This window comes from Branchiostoma floridae, chromosome 6, assembly GCF_000003815.2.
Source record: "Branchiostoma floridae strain S238N-H82 chromosome 6, Bfl_VNyyK, whole genome shotgun sequence".
Lineage (NCBI taxonomy): Eukaryota > Metazoa > Chordata > Leptocardii > Amphioxiformes > Branchiostomatidae > Branchiostoma > Branchiostoma floridae.
In genome coordinates, this window is record NC_049984.1 from 8,805,206 (window position 1) to 8,827,338 (window position 22,133).

Sequence of the window (22,133 nt, forward strand, 5' to 3'; positions counted from 1 at the left end):
TGAACATATGATCCTCTACTTATTGAGCCGATGGAAACAAAATTTTCAAAATTTCTAACATAATATTACCTTTTATTTAATGGTTTATCGACATCTTCTATATTTATTGGTACTACGTTAGCAATCTATGATTTTATTTTTAAAAGTACGAGGCTGCCCCTCCTATTTTCTACCATGTGAGAATTTCGCGCCATATTTTTAAAAAATATCCTGACGTCACGTAGTGGACCAAATTGACATTGAGTGTCGCCAAACGCAAAAGACTCCTTTTACATATGAGAAAGTACTAGCATAAATGATAAGAAACCAGCACTTTTTATCCAGCAATATAATTCAACTATCATTGTGTATTAGAAATTTTTACGATATACAAACTATATATTTTCTTTTGGGTGAACTACTGTTACTTTGCTTGTCTTAGCGTTTGGTAATTGCATGAGCAGGGAGGAGGCAGGGCTGTTGGCGGGACTTGGTATCGACGAAGCTCTGGGACGGCTGTGTGGCGGACCTCTCTGTTACTTTGGTGTGTATCTTTAGTCAACGGCGGTCATTTTACACCATATTTTGCCATCAGGTAGCCAAGACGTCAATCTAAGCAAGTATACCGAACTGGAGAAATTTTGATCGCCAGTAATGGATCAAAAATTCGATTTTCCAAGTGTAGTCTATCTCGCTGAACCGAAGGGTAGACCTTTTGTGCTGTCTGTGTTGGTGTCGTTTGGCGGTAAAAGATATTAAATTTTCGTCTATCCGTCTCACAAAATATTAGCCAAATAATACACAGTAAGTGTTTACATGTCCCTCTATTCTACCAAACATCTTTGTAATTTTTATGACGAACTTTGACGAAACGCAACAGGAAAAGATTTGGCGCGAACTATCACTGGGTCATCAAAGATGGCCGCTTCACAGATTTCTTGATTGTCGTTAGTTAGACACATTTTGTGGCTTCTTTTGACCCTTTTTTGTCTTACAGGATCTTCAGGCTTCAACCAACGAGTAGTGGATGAAGGATTGTGATAGAATGTCAAGAAGAAGGTAAAGAAATCTTCATTTCAGCGATGTAAATTGAACACTGCGTTGACCCTAATACAATTTGGATTTTGTTTCAACGACCATGTTTCAAGATCCAAGATGGATTCCAAATCATAATTATTTTTTTCTTGCAGCGTTAGGCAAAAGGCTAGAAAGCAGAAACTTGAAACGACTGAAGAGCCAGCCTTCGTACTTTGCACAAGGAAGAGAAAAGCCTCTCCGGTAAGAATTTTATGTGCCAAAATGTCGAGCCGAACTGAAGGATTTGCTACACTGTCATTCATTCATCTACATTTCACTTCGGTCCCAAATGTTTTGTACTCAACCAAATTCATTCGTCCCACAGGAAAACATGGGGAACCAAGACGTGGCCAAAAGAAGACAGCAATTCCAGATCCAGGTAAAAACGCCAGATTTTACTTGTTTTTCACCGGAAAATTGGAGCTTAATCGGGGTATTGTTTATTTCGCGCCATGTTTACGTTTGCCCCACCGCTCCTGCAGCCTACCTGGTCTTTCGCGCGCCCGCGAAAAAAATTTCCCGCGAAAAACCGCCCCGAATTTTCAACGATTTTGAGCAAAATTATCGAACGATTTTTGACTATAGGTAGCAAATATTCTCTACAACAGCTTTGTGTAGTTGATATGCTGATTTAGTGTTGGATTTTTTAGTTTAGAGCCGAAATGTTGAGGCACCTCTGTGTCGCTGACCTGGCGAACGCCCCTGTTCTACAGGGGCTGAAAGGGTGTCGGGTACCGCCCGGAATAACCTGAACAAATAGGGTCACGATCTATAACGCCTCCAATCCACTGATTCCAGTTACAGCACTGCATTTCAATGATTTTTGTCTGATAATTTACTTCTCTATGCTTTTCTGTGTAAAATTTGGTAGTCTTAGCAGAAGGTTGTTTTTTTAAAGCTTCCTTATCCTTGCCCAGAACAAGTGCAATTTAAGACCTCACCCCCATTGTAGACTTGCAAGACGTAGAACAGGTGAGACTCTCAAAACCCGGACACACAAGAAAATAGTAAAATGCTTATTGTAGAGAGTCCCCATTTTCCAAAAAATGTTACATGCTTGAATGAAAGATTTTATCATCCCAATGTTGTGTTGTGGGCAAGGTGCAAAGCTTGTATAACTCTTGTCGAAGTTTGTTCTCATGTTACCTAGACCCAAGCTAGTCATACATCATGCCTTTCATGTTGTCACCCACAGAAACACAATAACAGTTAAGAGGATATAAAATTGCTGTGTTAATAGCAGTATTGTATTTAGTGGACCTCTCCAGAAAGATCAACCCAGGGTCATCTTTTGCTGGCCAGCTTCTAAATCATGTAAATGATGCTGAATGAGAAAATTTATGATGTTGATGGCTGAGGGTGCCCTGCCCTGTTGCTAGGGGAAATCCTTTTTACAGATGAATTCATGGGCGCAGTACAAACTTTGCTGTTGTTATTCAATTTGGGTGTGAGGGGAAAATTCTGTGCCCCATCAGCACATACAACACTGCCTGAAATGAGGTGATAAACTTTGGCAGTGTGTTCTAATAAAAGACCCAGATTAGCGGCCACTTGTGAAGTACCTGGCTTACTTTGCATAGGGAAGACCAGAAAATCTGGCATCATGCATACAAGCAGGAGTGCTAGCGTTAAATATCATATTACCAAATGCCCTTGATTTAGGCATTTGTAGTCACCTTGCACAACTAAAAATTCTACTTGATTTTATACTTCTTGGTTGGTTATTGAAATTTTCGTTACAAGCTTGCTAGTGCTGTAGACATCAGTGTCTCTGCTGTTAAAAGATTTGTTATTTTGACAGGACATGATAAGAGATCAGTACGCAATCAGACTCTGAATACTGCAGCAAGACAGCTGACATCTCGAGTTTGCTGATGAGAAGACAAGTCAACCAAATACTATCCAAACCTGTTCTTGAGCCAAGCGCTGGTTTTGTATAGATATCACATCAGCATAAAATGATGTTTGTATGCTCTCCAAGACATCTCACCTTTGCATTGGAAGTATAAAGCAATGTTGTTTTGTAGAGATAAAAATGTCCCATTGAAAAATAAAAAGATGCTTAACTGTAAAGAAAATGGTCCTTAGGCACATATTCAAGTGTATCACTAAGGGGCTATAGTTTGTCGTTCAGACAGGAAGAATGTGCTCATATCAGGATTTGTGGATCTGGATTCATCTAGGTATGGGGTTGGTCCCTGTTTGAGCAAAATTGGAGCAAAATTTCAACTGTTCAGAGTAACTTCAGATCAGGATTTGTGTATCGGATTCAATCCTGTGCCCGAATCTCGATTTACGAATCTGGGTATGAACGGGGTCGGAAAGAAAGTTCATATAGACCGTGCTAATCTTGTTACGAGAATGCTCTCAGCAAATTGCGCAGAGTTGTGGTAACCAATTGGTCCAACAGTGTGGTCTGACCCTTGCCTTACTGCCACTGCTTCATCCTTTCAGAGGAGTAACAGTGTCCCAATTCTCCCTTTTTTGGGCTTTGCTATTTGTTTGCCCCAGAGCACGGCCAGTTTTTTTGTAAGGCTAGCAGAAGCCATTGTTTACTCTGAGTTAAGATAGGGGGCAAACTGTGGGGGTACACTTTGCATGCAGGGGAACAATGGACCTCATGCGGTCGACATCCTGTCAAATTTGCACCTTTCCCATGCCGCACGCCTCCCAAGTGAAATTGAGAACCTCGAAAATCAAGGACAAATTGTACAAGGACACAAAAGTTTGCATTTCTCACCCGCTTGATCATTTCAGGAGTGATACAGCAGTCAGGTGCTAATGGTAGTCCATGCCCAAGTCTGGCGTGCCTGCGTTAATTCAATCATATGTTATGAAACCATACAAGGTAGCAGACCAAAACAAATTTTACTTCTATATGAAGAAGATAACGCCACGGAATTTGTTATACCCTTGTTGCAAACTTTCTAGATACTTCTCATTCATTTTATTTTTACCTACAACAAAATATTTGCTCCAAACAATTTCAAAAATCATTAGCCTAGTGAGGTCTGCCTATGGATATTGTGGGCCACTCAAGATATGAGCCAAAGAAGCTCAGGCACAAACAAAGGAATGTTGTCTACAGATATGTCTTGAATTGCACTTGCAACACCTGAGTTTGTAACACCTGAGTTTATAACACCTGTGATTTTGCCCACTTACAATTAACAATGGCTAGGTGCAAATTATAGTATTTTAAACTGACAGACTACAGACTCCCCCCTCCACGATAGCCATACTATGACATAAGTTTTTGTCAAACTTAAAGTATTACATAATTTATCAATGGTTTGCATGTAGTAGATGCATGTTCATTTATGAAAGTAAATAGTAAGTAGTGAGTGAGTGACTTAGTTGAAAAGTTATTTGGATGTTGACTACTAGAAAGAATCTTGGTATACAGATTTAGGCTGAAGAATGTGTCTGGAACATAATTACTGGTACTAAATTATGGAGTAAGAGACCTCTAATGATGGCCGTAGACTTTATGAACCCACAGCAGCAGTAATAAAACTCCAGGACACAATTAACATCTGTTGTCAGTGTTGCTTCAAGGACATTAGAGTATGTCCTAGGTTGCATTAAATGGCAGACACAAGATCAAGAGGTCACAGGTTTGATTTGCCTAGTACTTGTAGTAGACGATACTGGCCAAGACATTGTGTCCTTCTGAAATGAACAAAGGTGGGCTTCTTGACTTTGGTTGGGGAGGTAAAAGGAGAGGAATTAGTCCACCTTCCAATACCATTCCCTTGACACTGGATGATAACCCACTGCTCCTACAGCTGAAAATAGGACTAAACTTTGTCATGTCTTTATATGCAATCATCTTGGTATTTATGTTACAACATGTTCCTTACAAGGTGATCTGTCTTTTGTTTTGCAGAATCGCTGGGTCCCCATCTCTCAGGGTTCACATGTAGGCACTAGTTTCATTGTCGCCACAGACTCAGAGGAGTTGAATGCTGACTTTGAAGTAGGTGAGTATCAAATGGACCTGTCAATCTGAAAGGAAGGAAGAGATGACAACCAACTTGAAGTTGATGCAAATGTATTTTGTAAGCTTGAAATGACAGGATTGCTAACTAGTGACAGTTTACAACCCTGATAGTAATTAAATTGTCAATTAATTAAACATTAAAAACTTTCAACATCTGCCCAGCAACAGGTCAAACACTCTTCCCAGAAACCACCTGAGGCAGACTAAATATTCATTGTTGTGTTAAGACACTGGCCTTGCACATCCACAATAAACAAAAACAATAGGGAGAGTCGTTTGCCAGCACAGACAATGACTGCTGCTTATGTTCATCAATACTTGAAGGAACTCAAGACAAGCTTCATCTTTTGTCAATTTGCAAATTTCCTCTCAATATTCATTGTCTAGTTTGTAAGGGGGTGTTAAACTCATCAACATTTCAATGCAAGGAAAACAAAAACAAGCTGTGGGAGGTGCTGACCAATTAGGATCCATTTTTAGTCATGGGATAAACAGAGCATGCTCAATGAGAGAGGGGCAAACATGGCAGGCACAGGAGGGTGGAATGCTTTCCCCAGTTTTGCCATGATTGACCCTGTCTTAGAATGGCGGAAATCACTTTTTACCCCTGGTAAGTGTTGGCAAATGACTGTCTCACATTGTCAGTTTTAGTTGGAATAGTTTTCCTCAGTTAGATACTTCAGTTGGGGCAGTTCTGTTGTAATGTCAGCATTAGTTTCCAAGTTTGAACAAGAATCCAGCTTGAAGTATAGTCCTTTTCTATAAGATACTGTTTGAAATGTATATGATAATGGTCAGAGGAAAGCAGTTTATCTACATCTTGTATGAAAGAAAGTTGCTTTGTAGTATCAGATGTGTATTAAGGATTTTAGTCTGTCTGACACCATGTAGTTCATTAATTCATGATGATTATATCAGTACTGTTGTCATTGCAGCAGGAAAATCTTTCAAGAATCTATCCTACTTCCCCCAAATGCCTTTCATCCAGTACATTCTGTGTCAGTTCTAAAATAGACTGGTTTACGTTAAGCAATAAAGAAACGAGCGTTCCCTTTGTAACGTTTGTTTGCATCATTAGCAGCCTTGTAATGAATTACCAGCTGTGTCCTGGGGGTTTTTAGAAGTGAGAAAATTGGAATTTTACTAGTATGTTTGTTTGCGAATAGGTGGGCAGTAAATCTGCTTCTTGTAAGCTAGGTCTGTAATTTCGTGCTCAAACCATGCAGACAGGAGCAGTGCAGTGAGATCATTTGGGTTAAACACAGGTTTTATATCTTAACTGCTACTTTCGACTAGCTGATTCAATCAGTCAGAGGCTTTTACAGGGTGACATTTACTTTTCTGCAAAAGTGCGCTTGTTCTGACCTTAGAATTTAAGTGCACAGATGTAATTGTGCTACATGACATGCCAACAGTGTCAAGGTTTGAAAAATTGATGAACCAACCAAAGGCTTCCTGTTTTTCTCTGATGCATTAATGTCAAAAAATGAAGAATATGCTGTACACCAGTGTATGATTATCTAGTATATTACTAGTGTACAAATATCCTAGGTGCACAAGTGTGCCCTCAGTCAATAACTAGGTGCACAACTCCAATTTGTCTTGTACCCTGGTCTTGCACCAATTATTTCAATTTTCAAGCCCTTTGCTTATGTTGGCATCTTTTCATATGCTTAAGACAATAATTGTTTCTAGCCAAATCAATCTTTTTGAAATGGTTTCATTTCAGGATTGACAGTTTGGGCTATGAGACAAGCAACATTACATAACCAGCAAAAACAGTAACCACTGCCTTCATTCTAGATCAGTGATTCTAGATAATGTTTGTCAAACCTGACCCTGGTGTTTCCTCTTCCAGGTTCACACTTCCAGATCAGGAATCTCCTCAGCGACAGTAGATTATCCCCGTTACCCGACCTGAACTGGGCCAGCTCCAGAGAGCTGTGGTCACCCATGTTAGAGAAGGAGGCGCTCTACAACAGAGATCACAACTACCTGAACAGACACCCGGGGCTGGCACCGCGCATGAGGGCCATTTTGTTAGACTGGTTAATAGAGGTACGATCTCAACATCAGATGAAGATTTTTACTTATTTGTTTCACAAAACCGGTAAACTGCCATTATAAGGTAATTAGCACACTAGTTTTGTACTGTAAGTACAAGCTGTGCAAGACCAGACTGAAAGGTTTGAACGACTAACGCCAGAAATTACCCCAACCCTTTTTTGATAAGTGTGTTAGGTTTCTCCAAATATTTTAAGTCTTTAAGCACCCAATGAAGTACGTAAAAAGTTCAGACAATTTTTTCAGTCAACAAAAGTAACCTACTTAGAAGAAGCTAATAAGCATTGGTTTATGAACATGCCATGTAATATTAAACTTTTCAAAAATGCTTTCCTCCCCCTGTAGGTGTGTGAAGTGTACAGATTACACAGGGAGACATTCTACTTAGCACAAGACTTCATCGACAGATTCCTGTCTACAGAGAGAGACTTACCCAAGCACAGACTACAGCATATAGGCATCACAGCTCTCTTCATAGCAGCAAAGTTAGAGGTATGGACTACAACTACCAGCATAATAGTGTTAACTCAAGGTTATATATTTTGGATGTTAGCTGCAATCCTAGAGCAACATTATATCTGCTTGAGCTGTTTTATTTGGGGGGGGGGGGGGCTGAGGTGATCAGCTGGTGTGCTTGTTTGTGTCCTTGTCTGTGTCTATCACAGTTGGACAGCCTGCTAGGATATATGGGGGAAATAATATAATAAGATACTCTGAAAATTGCATGTCTGGTTTGGCTTTGCTCCAACACTGTAGACATCGATACTGATGATTACTGCAGCACAGTTATATCTGGACATTATGGATATACCCATTTTTTGTAAACATGTTTTTGTTTTATTACTGTCCGCAAAGACCCATTCAGTGATGAATTGTAATAGAAGAAACCACTACTTGAAGATGATGCAACTGTTCTTTCCTCAATTTGTATCATTTCATGTCTCCTGTGTCACCTCTGCATCTATCTTTACTGTTTTTACTTCTGTGTTTTTGTTTGTATCCCCCAGACCAACTCATAAGTCTTTATCCTCTGTTGTTGTATCTTACTTTCCAAGTTGAGATTCTTCATCATCAGGTAAGTTCTAACTAAATGTATCTTTCTCTATTTGTGTGCCGTGCTCTTTTTCTCTCTCTGCATTTAATCCATGAAGATTTAAAGTTCTTTGCCCTATGTCATGTGGAGGAAACTGCCATGCGATATATACACAGAGTACTTACAAGAAGTTGTCATATTTTGCAGGAAATTTACCCGCCAAAAGTGACAGAGTTTGCCTATGTGACGGACGGTGCCTGTACAGATGAAGAAATCCTGGACATGGAACTAGTGTTGTTGAAGGTAATACAAGCGATGTTCCTATATCACGATGCTTGATTACCACCGTGAAAACAGACTATTGTAATTGGATAGTGTGTGTTTGTTAATAACTCTTGGTGTCACTAAGTGACTCATGACTACTCCCACATACTTGTTTGAGGTCATTAGGGTTACCCATTTACCATTTCATTAATATAGTGTAGCTGATATGTTTAGGCTTGAAGTGGCAAACCATTTCATGTTGTAACTAGTTATCACTAGTTTTTGGTGCATGTCTATGCTTGTTGAAGCATGATCTGTTTTTAAAACGTTCACTTCTAAATGTATAAGTTAACAGTAAGAGTAGAAATATTGATTTAATTCTGTTCGCTATACAGGCCCTGAACTGGGAGTTGTCCCCGATGACAGTTAACTCCTGGCTGAACGTCTACCTCCAGCTGGCTAACCTGGATGCCATAGACTTCGAAGAGTTCTACTTGCCACAATACTCAGGACACACCTTTGTACAGGTTGCCCAGGTAACAATGGTTTCCATTTTTTCATCACCATCAGTGTGTTATGCATCTGCTCTTTGTCATAGTACACCAGCTTGTAAATGAAAGCCTCTAAATTTCTTTTCAAACTTTTTGAGATGACAGCTGCAAAGAATATCCTTTCATGATACTTAATAGCAACTATAAGTGAGAAAGAGTTTTTCTATTAAGGTTGCATCATAAGCTATATCGTAAAAAGATAAGCAACTATCTGACAAACTTCAACTTGGCCAAATGTTAATCGGGTTATTTTTGCAAATAAAGATTGGGTTATTTTTGCAATGATTTTCTAAATACTTGTTTGTCAATTTATTGCCTTATACTCATCAAAAGTGTGCTTTTTAGAAAATAATACCTTCTGTTACTTAGTTTGAATCTGTAGGTTGGTGTCCAGATGAGTTTTGTTGTGTTCCTAAGCCTGTGGTGTTGTTTCTGCAGCTGGTGGACCTGTGTATGTTGGACATCAGCTCCCTGCAGTTCTCCTACGCTGCCATTGCCACTGCTGCTCTCTATCACAACAGTTGTCGGGATATCTGCCTCAGAGTCTCAGGTAAACAAACGGGCTTTCATCTGTAAACAAGCCACGCAACAGTGAAAGTCATAAATCAAAAGTCTTACCTTCCACATCATTCTTTTTAACCTCAGTGAGGTGTGCTTGTCTGCTGTGGACTGTATAGTAGCAGCACAGCATGTAAGGTGGAAGTGGTGAAATAGGATAATTGGAGAAGTATTGTTTGGCTCAGTCATCATGAAATATAGAAGCATGTTAGACATTGCTGTATTGTACAGCAATCATCTGTTGATGATTTTTGATAGCCAATACCAATGTTACTAGTCCAAAGGTTTTTGCTTCTGACTTCTATTTTGTAGTACAGAATAAAAGTTGAATATGAGTGTAGAAAGTGCAAACTTATATCGTTTAGAAGTGGTTTGTAGGCCTATCCTCTAACAGTAAAGTTGTTTGTCTCAGGTTTTTCATGGGAAGAAGTGGCTCCGTGTGTGCAGTGGATGACGCCATACGCCATCACCAGGAGAGAAGCGGGCTATGTTCCACTCAAGATGTACAACCAGATCAGTCCTGAGGCTGCACACAATATCCAAAACCACACCTGTGATCTGGCCATGCTGGTAAGTGTGATCCCTGAAGCAGTACCCAATGTCCATTCATCCACCAGTAAATGACTTCAAACTGGTGGACATACCAACTATGAAGTACAGGATCTTATATCAGCTGAAAAAAGAACGAGACAAGAACAGATTGATTTCTTCAGAAGTTTGTTTTTTTTCCCTAGTACTAGTTTAACTCGTACTTAAGGAGCATCCCTCATTAGGAAGTAACTACACTCTAAGCTAGATTTGCATAGGTCAAGTGTGACATATTGTTCAGTGTAATACAATATGTGAAAGGGTGGTTGTACTGGCTATGCAGATACAAATACCTTTTCTCATATTCACAACTTCACTTTTGAATCTTTCAAGTGTTGATTTCAATGTTCCTCTATTTTCTGACTGATTCTAGGAAAAAGCCCAGGCCAGACAGGCAGAGATGTCGTCCCTGTCCCGAGCCAGCCCTCTGTCTATCCCCGGGATGATTACCCCTCCCCAGAGCAACAAGAAACAGCACACCACCACTTGAGTGGCTGGTACCATTCCTCACCAACATGTGGTGTCCACAGTCTTACAAAATACCAGTCTCTGACTGGAACAAGGCAGCTATCTTCTTTGTACAGTTTTCAAAATTTTGAGAGTGAATAGGACTTTGGAAGGAGGATAGAACAGTGTTGAGTTCCATACCCTTGTGTTGCCCTTGCTATGGAGCTTGTAATGTTTTCTTTTGTTGAAAAGGAAACACACGTGTATCAGAAGCTTTTACTTTTCCTGCTTACAAATTTTTGTCCTTATTTTTACTGCTACTATCACTGCCTGTAATCATTTTTTGTAGGTATTTTCCGTACCCAGTTAAGTCCAAGCAATATCACGCTTGCAATGTACACGGGTATGTGCAGCCAGTATACCTGATATATGCTAGTTGGCAAATTAATGAATTGCAAGTCCCTGAAATGCTTCTGCAAGTGCTCTTAAAGATATAGCATCTTGTGCAAATGTCTTGCTGTTATGGCAGACTGCAAAAGAGACAATGCGCCCATAAAGATATGGGTTCATTGCAGTTTGGAGTGTGGTATTGAAAAGTGTGCCCTAAACCCAACTTGTGCAAACATTGTTTAAGTAGGGTTTTCTGAAAATATAAGCTTTGTGTCAACTTGGTGATTCACTCATTTGTAGGTCCATCCCATAACAGTAAAGTTGTCAGGTTTTTCATGGGAAGAAGTGGCTCCGTGTGTGCAGTGGATGACCCACACAGGGAGCCACTGTCCTGAAGGGGATTGCAGGACAGTTTTTCTCCCTAAGTGGTATTGAGGAAAAGCTACTTAAGTGGAATGGTAGTTGACATATGAGAATTTCACTGAATTTCTGAAGCATGTCCTCCAGAAAATGCAGAAATCATTCCACCCTAACATTAGAGATATAATTACCTACGTGAAGCAGTCATGGGATATGCACCTTAGTCTCGTGTGCAAAACAACACGTATCTCAGGGTGATTTTATTTTTCAGTCATAAATTTGGCTGGGCATGTTTTAAACCACTTGTTTTAGTTTCCAATGAATTGTTTTTATTATTTCATGTATTTGGTTGATGCAGTGTATTTTAGACCACTCAAGTCGAGTATACATAAAAAGTGTGAGAAAGATGCTGTATTCTGTACCTCTGAGGAGTTAGCAAAGAAGATTGTGGTGGTGTCAACACATTGTTCAGAGGTTTTACAGTGCTGCAAGTTATTTTGATGATGTAGACAGAGTTTAGATATAGGTGCCATACAAGTTGCCACTTTGGTACTCCACCAGAAGCCAACGGTTGAAACATTTTTAGACTGTAAATGTATTTATATTTGAAACCGTGGCATGAATACAATACCCTTTTATGACATAACCATATGATGTAGCAATTTTCATCATATGGCAATGATTGTCCATTCTTTTGCAATGTGAAATATATCTTATCAATTGCACTTCACAAATAAAAGAAACAAATACAGAACTTCTTTTTTTCTTCAGTTTTTATTGTAAAGAAAATCTGCACACACAATGTCCAGCATGACTGGTATTTCATCTTACCATTTCAACTTCAGAAATTCTTGCATATATGACTGATACAAACATTCATCTTTTTTAATATGCATGAATAGTCATCAAGACTTACACACATTGTAACTTATTCGATAACACACATACCTACAAATGCCAATGATTATCTTACACTTCCCAGGGTGGGCTGAAAATACTTGACAAAGAAGGACAGTCAATCTATTGGTATCTGAAAAAGTTCCTAAGAAAAGAATTGGGATGTGTATTTACAGCAAATCAGTAGTGGAAAATTTCTTTATGTACAGAAATGACAAATACTGAATATGGAAGCATTGTACTGACCAGATCAGAATTTTTTTTAAATTTCTTTGAAAAAAATATCTTGAGTAATGGAGAAGATTTTTTACATTACAAGATGTACACAGCACGCAAAACAGTCCGAGTAAACACAAGTCAAAAAGTACATTGTACAACTAACAATCCAGTAGCAAACTAATGAGTGATTGACCAAAGGTGTTCTGTGTCTGTTAATCAGGCCTAGCTAAATTTTGACATGGTTTGCATTAGTACAGCAGCCTGCACAACTCACCAGTCCCTAAGAAAGATGACCACTGGCAGTGAGATGGTGTAACCAAGGAGGTTAAAATCAAAAGAATTGATTTTAACCTTGGACAGGCTAGGTTTGCGTGAACTGTAAACAAGGATAGGGTACAAGTGCCAAAGTTTGATCTGTGAACTGACATGACAATGGTTGGTAGAAGTATTATGATATGTGTCTGGACTTCAGCCACTGCCCTGACCCAGTACCTTATTGTACATTTTCCCCACACTCAGACATCCAACACTTATGTCATAGAATGGCATGATCAATGAATGATATACATACATTTCCTAAGCTCAACAGCAATAGACATTGCAAATACAATGTACAATCTGCACACTTTAGCTCATTTATAATTACCACCTACAAACTTCACACGCTGCAATACATGGAACTATACATTGATGGATGTCTAGATGAAAATGAAGGCATTGGTATTGTTGCATGGTGAGAAAACCTTCAATGCAATTCATATAGACATCTAAAGCTATGATGTCTTGTTCAATCAAGGATGTTACAAAATGTACATAACATCCTTGGTTCAATCAGGTGAGAAGTGCTAACAGTAAGTTAGTGTAAATTTTTTGACAAACAAGCTTTTTTTCCTTTAGATTTTTCAACAGGTATCACAAATGCTGTTTTATATATAATAGGGATCTCAAATACATTTTCCTTGGTAAAAGCAAGGACGGAACATGTTCTTTCCAAAACTAAGGTCCAAGGACAAAGGCACATTAGGGGCTCAAAGCACAGATACTGGCATTAAGAAAAGTTCATTTTTCTTTCACAGAGGTCACATGGCTTTCAGCAAAATCTGTATGTACAAAATGGAGGACACCCACGAAAAGATTACTCAACTGACCACAATCTTCATTCAATCTTTTCCTCTCTTGACTTTGCCACAGCAAATAAACAATCACATTCTGCTACAGAGAATTGATCACAAGACTCATAACAGTCCTTACAGCTAAGCTTCAACATCCTCTTACACAGAGCTGTCCAAAGGTATACACGGATGCCCTACAAAATCAGCCCCACTAAACCTTGGGTCAGATTCTTGCTCTTGGGGTGTGGTGCTATAGCCACTAACCAGGTGTCAGCTTATCACAGAATTGCCTAAATGTTTATCTGATTGGCTCCTGCGAAATCACTTTTTCGTACCAAGATGAACAGCAACACTCCTTTCTGTGCCCCAAACATGTTTTATCAGGTATCAAATTTAAAATCTGTCAGATTTTTGGGTAGAGAGCAACCAAATCACCAAATACCAACAAAAGCTGATGATATCCTCTTGCAAAACAAATGGGTTTTCTGTGCATGCCGCAGCGTATGCTATTGTATGTCTGCCACATTGAAAATATGCAATCAAATAAGGCAAGCTCATTCCTTTTTAAAACCAATATACCATACAAGCAAAAATCTGACCCTAGTTTAGCAGGGCATGATTCTGCAATGCATTTGTGTACTGTCATGGGATAGCTCTGTGTAGAAGGATGAGATTCAATGGCTAACATTTAAAAATGACATCATCTGTGCTTCTGACGAGCGGCCTTGAACCTGGACACCTTCTTGGGCGGAAGCTCTGATGTAACATTTGAATTCATGGTGGGATGAGCATCTTTTTCCAAAACCTCCCCTGAAAATGCCTGGAGTAGCAAACATAGAGTAAACATCATCTTGTTAGTAAAACATACCAATAGATTGGTCTTCAGTAAAGTAACATATAGGTCAAAAATAAATTGATTTATCCTATTGCAAAGTCTTCAACTGAAATACCTAATGCAGTTCCAAATAAAGCTGCTAGAGAGACAAAGCTTACGTCACCTATTCCTGACCACAAGCATTTTTTACCAACCAAAAATCATGACCACAACACATTCTAATTGTTTCCTATTGCCAACCCCTACAAATGCACAGAGTATCTTTAAGATCTACTACAACTTCTCAAGTTATGCTGTCTAGAGACAGACAAACAGATACACACACATGACAACATAAGAGCTATGCATAAAATTTATCTTGATCTTTGACCTTTCCTTGCTAATACTTGTTGTCTGTCTGATATTTTGGACAAATGTATGTGCTTAATGTACTAATACTGAAAATACTGCAGCATGATCAATTTGTACTTACTGATTTTGGCGCTGGTAGAGGAGGTGGCTTTTGTGGCTGTGCCTCCTCAGAATTCATGTTATTATGCACCACCTCTACTACTTCTTCCCTTGAAGGGGTTTTCTTCAGGATGGACTTGGGTTTGGTGCCCGAGGTTGGCTTGTCCTGTTCTGGTGTAACCTTGGGCACAGAGTTGAGATGACCTTCAGGGAAGGTGTGTAGAGAGGGTGACTCTGGCTGGCGGTACAGGTTGTAGATGTCGGCAGGGCTGGTAACCGTGCCTGCTGATGGCAGATTTCTCTCGTTGACCTGGTCCTGACAGGAAAACAAAAGAGCAAAACATATTTAGACAGCGTGAATACTGTATCTCAATGTCAGGACTGACACTTCCATTAAAGTTAACAGATTGACAAATAACACGTATGAAAAGCAAACCAAGAATCTTTTCCAAGAAATGTAGTACCCCCCTACTGCAAATATCTCAATATATCAACCATCAATCTATGAGTATGAGTGTCCATCAACCCATCCTTCAATTATTCTCCTTCAAATCTGAAAGCAAAATTGCCTCCTGCTGCAGTTTCCAAAAAGCTGCCCAGATCCTACATCAATTTTTTGCAAGTCCATGACCTATCTACCATTGAAAAATTGTGACCGTGTTCAGAAAACAATATACACATGTATCAAAAACAGAAACTCTGCTGCCTAAGAGGCCTATAATTCAACTCATATGATGAAAAAAAGAGCCTGCTAGTGTTATGAAACCACTTGCATTAGTTTTTGACTCGACCTTGATATAAGGAAAAGGGTGCAAATAATGTCAGCATACATACCTCCTGTGTGACAGGCAGTGGAGTATGGTGGAACACAATCTTTGCTGGAGTTGATGCATCACTGTCATCTTCATAGTAGGGTACATGCTTAGGGTAAGGGATGTTTGCCACTGTTTTCCCATCGTGTGGCTTTATCCCAGAAGTCCTTTGTTCTTTTGGATCTTCTTCCGTTTTCAGAGAATCCTGAACCCCCCCTAATTCCTGCTGGTCCTTCCATCGGACCGACTTTTTCTTCTCCTGTAGGGCTTCGGACTCAGCGGCCCGGTGTGCACTGTCGTACTCGAATCTTCTGCTCATTTCTGCTTTCCTAATCTGGGCTGCGATGTCGTCGTCGGTGAAGTTGATGTCACTGTCATCCTCACCATCATCCTCGTCATCCTCCTGGTACCCCTCCTCATCCTCCTCACCTTCCTCACTAGACCAGAGCCTGCTGGAGTAAAGGATGACAGCAATGTAAGGGATATATAGTACCTGCTATACCGAGTAGCTTGTCTTCCCAAATCAACATCCGTGCATGTTAGTATAGGCATATAGGAAATAACGTACATAGGTGATTAGCACATATCTCAAAATTCAGCCTTTAGGCTGCAAAGAGAATTTGATCAACAAACCTGTGACATATTTTTACTGCTTATCCAGTGTACACCTCTAGTATATATGAAATACGGTTATACCCTGAAAAAATTTGTACTGCATGGTAAAAATAACAGACATTCTAGTGTAAATGATATATTATTTATTGTCTACCAGTATTGCACATCAAAATTAGTCAGAAACTTCTGCAAGTGCTGTACTTCAAACTGCAATGCTGATGAACTGTATCATAAAGTCTCATTGATATATTACTCCGAGTGGGTACCCTAAAAGAGATCCGAGCCAAAACATAAACGGCTGCATGGACGCGTGTATTTAGCGGTGAGAAATTCCCTTTTAGCCAGTGGAACTGATCTCAAAAGTTAGATTAGTAAAAGCTTGTTTGTAACTGAAGAAATTGGCAGGTAAAGTTTTACAGACGCGCGCTAGTTCGGAGGTACACAGTCCTGGGTTCTGAGTGGTGCGGTAGTACACTAGAAGCGAAAAAGTGCCTTTTGTGGGTATTGACTAATCGTAGTTTGTAATCGCTATAAAAAAAGAACTGGTGTCTACTTGACGTTGGCAATTTTTTCCCACGATATAGGGTAAATGCGCTCAACATAGAATGAAAAATCTGCTAAAATTTCACGTAGCTTCATTATGAACGCACCCGTGTAAACCACAAATTATAACATAGAAGTCTATGGGAAGAAGAACTCATCAATGAGACCATAAACAAATTCACCCCTATTCACTACTGCAGGCTACCTGCAATAATGATAAAATCTGACAGGAGGCACTTTTGCCTGTGATAAGCAGAAACAGTTCCTCCCAAAAATAAAACCACGTCTTGCCTGTTCATCTCATCCTCTTCTTCCTCCAGCCTCTCCAGTGTGTCAAGCCGTGCCCAAATGGCTTCTTCTGTTTGTATTGGTTTGTGCTGAGACAGCAAACTAACTGGCACATCATCTTCTGTTAGCTGCTTTCTTACTGCAGGTCGTTTTACCACACGGTCTGATGGTTTCTTCACACGGCTTATTCTCTCTGTGGGAAAGATACGTCAGATATGACTTCAGTTTCGAAAAAATATTCTTAATGTGGCGCAGCAGTAAGTACTCATATCATTGAAAAAAAGTAACTTATTTCTATCTATTGCAAAATCTCTGACCGAAAACATTAAAAAAAGTCCCTGTTGGCCTTTTTGTGACACTGCAACTTTGTTGTGTCAAAAGAATTTCCTACCAGCGTCAATTTTCAGGTGGGAAGTTTGCTAAAATGTGAAAGAACGAAAAATATATTGAAATAACGAACGATATATTGAATATGTTGAAAATTTGTTGCAAATGTCAGTCTGAAAGGAGGTTCATAGATTCACAATATTTGCAATTTTGAGCCAAATTTCTACAATACATAACTCTAAGAAGTCACCTTCACATTACTCAAAGCTTAGGACTGCAGCCATGTTTGACATTGCAGAATTGGGCAAAATAAACATAGTCCACTTGTTTACAAATGTCCTGCTATAAAACCTTTGGTATGTTTACTCTGCCAAACACTACCTAATTTGGTACTTCACATATAAATCACCTCAACCCGTAGACAGCTAACCTAAATAAACTACATGTACATGTAACCCCATTTCTCAAAGATTATGAGGAAGGGTTAGACTACCAATTTCACTTAACAAACTACAAAATGTACATGCATACATCAACGGTTATGTGATGACCTCTCCTGCCTAATATCCCGTCACACAGTCTACAAGCTTCAGCTGCATTTGCTGATTGCCAGAAGGCCACCCAATTTCAAAATTGACAGAGGGTCACACATATTCTTCAAATGAAAATTGACACTATGATATACAACAGGGCTTGATGACATGTGAACACTGCCCAATTGCTAAAAAAAATCATACGATGGTCAGGAAAACACTGAGCAATTTCCGTCAAAAATTTCATTTACAGCTTGCAGACTTGTCATCTGATTGTTGTGCTCACAGTGACTATCCAAATATATATTGTTTTCATAACATATAGGTGCACTTAGTATCACCGGATTCTGCTCAATTTACAACACTTGTTTACATATCACAATCACTTCCAACAGTAAACAGTGCAAGACCATTGTACATTCTTAAGCCGTGATTTCCTGACTTACTGGTAGGTTTGTCATCCCTCTCTGGCACGTACTCCTCTCTGATCTCCATAACTTCACCTTGACCCTGTGGTAATGAAAAGATTACAGCCACGTCATACGTCATGCAAGTGATACTCAAAAGCCAATGAGTAGCTGTCCTTGCCATGTTGATACATTGGAAACAAATACATTTTTGCAATAAGGCCACACTGACTTGATTATATGGATGACATCCGGAGGCACATCAATTTTTGTCCTCCTCTAAAAGTTTTAGAGCACACAGTAAATCATAGAAATAAGCTGCAAAATGGGTAAATATATGTCATAAATTGAATAAAAAGGAAAATGGATGATAAAATCAAACTCTTCCAGAGTCTAAGAAGGATTTTTTGTTTGGTATACATGTACCATGTTTGGTGTGTTCAGTCATTTGTTCATCCTGACCATTATGAAGGGCAACTTTCCTTTTGGCCCAGTTGTCTTTGTTTGTGCTCTCATCAGTTTTGGGGTGCCCATTGAATCAAATCAGAATGGCCTAGGTAGGAATATTGCAATTGATATCATTCTTTACATTGCAACTATATCAAAAGCCATATACACATACAATACACATAATGCAAAGGAAAATGACTGCATGCCTTTCTTTACATATTCCCTCCCCTTATGATTTCCATTCTTATCTCACTTAAGATGGGTTAAAGATATCTTACAACAATGGAAGCCTTTGCTGCATCCTGCAGTTCCTCTGTGTAGCCCACTCTAGACTCCAGCAGTCCCAGTTCCTTACGAAGATCCTTAAGTGTGTTGTCGATTCCTATTGGCAGAGACATGTATAACTTCAGATAGGACTTACAAAATGAGATGTATCCTATCAGAATAGGCCAAATAGAATTGGACTATTGCTCACAACCTGTGGTTCTTACCTGGCAGCAGTACCTATCATTATACATTGTAGTATTACACAATTTACCTACAGAATATGACAAAACTACAGAACACAAAAAAATTGAAACCATTGTATCTCTGAGAAATACATTTTGTGAATATCTTGCTACATTATTTGCTAAGAATTGTCTCTCTAATATTGTTCTGTTTATGCATTGTTCTGCACCAGAGGACAGCCAACAGGATCAGTCCAACCTTCCCATCCTGCCAGTCTCCAGTTACACCATCTTCCATCTCTTACTCTACAAAATTCAACTACAGACACACACAAACACACAGACTGACACAATGCCTCTGTTTTCACTATATATAGGGTGCCAGGCTCACGTTTTCTCCTCCTTTCTATGATCTCACACGCCTGCTTAGCTGACCGCTCCACAAACCAGTTATCCCCCAGGAGGACCAAGACTTCGTTGGTGTGGACCAGATGTCCCGGCATGAAGGCCAGGGAACCGTACGGAACCTACGGGTGTCAATCAAATATTGTAACTCTCACTTTTCCAGTGGTTTTATTTTCAGTTTTTTCAGTGATCTGCAAATTGACATATGACACCACAAACAAAGTTTTCTGAGTACTGCAGTGCTACAGAATTGTTTCAACTGTGAACTGCTTTCACTTCTTTTTCTCTACGACAGCAAAATAAAATTACCACAAAAGTACAAATGTAATTAAGCATTTACAGTAAAAGGTCAGGTCTCAAACATTCCCAATCAGTATCAAATGCCAGATTGCCATTCTTTAACTTAATATCAATTTTAGACAATTATCCTACATGCATGCATATTACACAAGACTTAAGAGATTATATTAAGAAATACCTACCATTATGTCATATGTAATCCTATCAGGTAGAGTTCTTAATCTGTCCTGCACAGCATTGTAATCAGACTTGAACTTTTTCCTGGAAACAGAAGTACCACTGTAATGTATTTGGGACAATTATATTGCAGAAAAAGCCATTTCTGTTGACCTCATCTCAGTGATAGTTGCTGACAGTCATCAATAATTGTCATTCAACATTGGCTAATAAGCGGTCATTGCATGTTACATATAAACCAGCTTCGAACTTTTTTTCTGGTATCATCATCAATGTAACTTATTATAAGGGGGTTACCCTGCAGGGGAATTAGTAGATCATCATCGACCCCTTGTGCTGTACATTATACAGAGCAGTCTGATTATGACTTATGTAAAATCAAAATTAAGGTAGCTCTATACACTAAGTTAGGGGAAAATGCGTGCTGGCCCCCATACAATGATAAATAAACAACATTTCAAGATAATGGATATTCTCTCAGTATGATCTCACAGGCCAAACATACCATTGCTTGATCTTCTCCTTGCATGCCTCTATTGCCTGTATTGTAAGGACAGAAATAATTGAAGTGACAAATACATATCATTTGCTAAAGTAAATACATGTGTGAAGAACTATAACATGATCTGATCTGACTGATTATAAATAAGATGTCTCCTGTACATAATGTCTCTCGTAATTAAAATCAGGATAATAAGAGTATTACAAAATGAATATTTGACATCATGCTTACAAGGAGTAGATCTTAGAATTCTAATTCAATTGTTCTTAACTAACCTAATTACAGAAGTCACCTATAACGTTACATATAAAGGCTTGTTAAGGAATTTGAACATAGCTATAGAATTTCAGATTACAGTTTTGAAGAGAAACAGTATGGTTGAAATTCTACTTTATTTATATAATGTGCACCCTTATCTTTTCAATGCACCAGAATTTTCAGATTAGGTGCATCCGTGCACATGTTCCCAAAAGGGAATTTTGAGCCCTAGACATCTATATTACTACTGCAATGATGACTGGCCCTGCCCTGCCCAGGCAGTAGCAGCCGACAGCACCACTTGGTTCAACATCCAGTAGCATGTAATCATTAATAGTAACAACAGGAGGTGGGGTGCATGCATGTACAAAGCATTCATGGCATTCGTCGGAAACAACATCTTGACAAATGATCAGAAGGTCGTCAGCGGCTTTGCACCTGTCCAAAAAAGATCACCGGGGACATTGCATTATTCTATATTTGTTGTCGATGTTAAAGAACCTTGACCTTTGTCGTTTTAAACGTGACAAAGCGATCACAAGTGCCGGTGTACTTATTGACTTTATTGTAATTTGCATAAAAGTAGCGGTAGAACGTTCCCTACACAATAGCCGGTGAGTCATAACTTATTCTACATAGCGTGACGTTACAATCTGGGTACGCTACACCTTAAGAATTTTAAGGTTGAAGGCGGAACGCTCGCCAAACTCGGGGTCCCGACAGCCGGCCGGTACTCTCCAAGCAGAGGTAATTAGGCCCGGTTCGTTTTTGACATCAAGCGTTTTTGTCGTGCTTTCTAGTGGACAAAAATAAAACGTGACGAATTGGAAGACACACAAAACGTCTTAAAGACGTTACAATCAAGCCGGAACCTAGCCTCTTCTTCAAGAGCACCCCGCCGCGCCGGCGGGTAGAGCACCATGACGATAAAGTGCGTTTGTGCGTGAAGAGTTTAGAAAAACGAAAATCATGTCACCTCATCTTGCGCCTCTCTGAGCCTTCCGATATTCACTAACTCATCCTGTAACGGTCTGCCTGCTTCAGCCATGGCTTTGTTCACCCACTGAACAAAATCCCGCGGTCAAACGCTCCCTTATTTGACGGGGAAAGTTGAACAAAGATGGTTGAAGATGATGGCATGTGCTATCTTTCCGCCATGATGATGTTTGTCAAACTGTGTCAAAGGTTAGTGTAGGCTCGTCCATTATATCGAAGGGGTTGATTCGAAATGAGTATCTTA

General features: G+C 39.4%; 2 protein-coding genes across 4 annotated transcripts; one reads left to right on the forward strand and one right to left on the reverse strand.

The window, feature by feature from the left end:
• Positions 1-340: 340 nt before the first annotated feature.
• LOC118418491 (G1/S-specific cyclin-E1-like) lies at positions 341-11,097 on the forward strand. Of its 2 annotated transcripts, XM_035824443.1 has the most exons (12): positions 341-523; positions 977-1,038; positions 1,170-1,257; positions 1,382-1,435; positions 4,946-5,039; positions 6,918-7,117; positions 7,469-7,615; positions 8,364-8,459; positions 8,816-8,956; positions 9,410-9,521; positions 9,942-10,099; positions 10,491-11,097. In XM_035824443.1, exons 2-12 carry the CDS (start codon positions 1,007-1,009, stop codon positions 10,605-10,607), a joined length of 1,239 nt encoding a protein of 412 aa, XP_035680336.1. In that variant the 5' UTR covers positions 341-523; positions 977-1,006; the 3' UTR covers positions 10,608-11,097. The 2 variants fall into 2 exon arrangements, with proteins under 2 accessions (XP_035680336.1, XP_035680337.1); XM_035824444.1 differs by lacking the exons at positions 341-523; positions 977-1,038; positions 1,170-1,257; positions 1,382-1,435; positions 4,946-5,039 and adding an exon at positions 5,567-5,669.
• A 475-nt stretch (positions 11,098-11,572) lies between these two features.
• Positions 11,573-22,095, reverse strand: LOC118418479 (unconventional prefoldin RPB5 interactor-like). Of its 2 annotated transcripts, none has more exons than XM_035824422.1 (10): positions 21,870-22,095; positions 20,639-20,673; positions 20,139-20,217; positions 19,643-19,778; positions 19,081-19,184; positions 18,392-18,455; positions 17,089-17,278; positions 15,662-16,088; positions 14,850-15,143; positions 11,573-14,362 (listed from the first exon to the last, which is right to left on the reverse strand). In XM_035824422.1, the coding sequence occupies exons 1-10, from the start codon at positions 21,939-21,941 to the stop codon at positions 14,243-14,245; spliced, it is 1,521 nt and encodes a 506-aa protein (XP_035680315.1). In that variant the 5' UTR covers positions 21,942-22,095; the 3' UTR covers positions 11,573-14,242. The 2 variants fall into 2 exon arrangements, with proteins under 2 accessions (XP_035680315.1, XP_035680314.1); XM_035824421.1 differs by having other exon boundaries at positions 15,662-16,091.
• Positions 22,096-22,133: the final 38 nt, after the last annotated feature.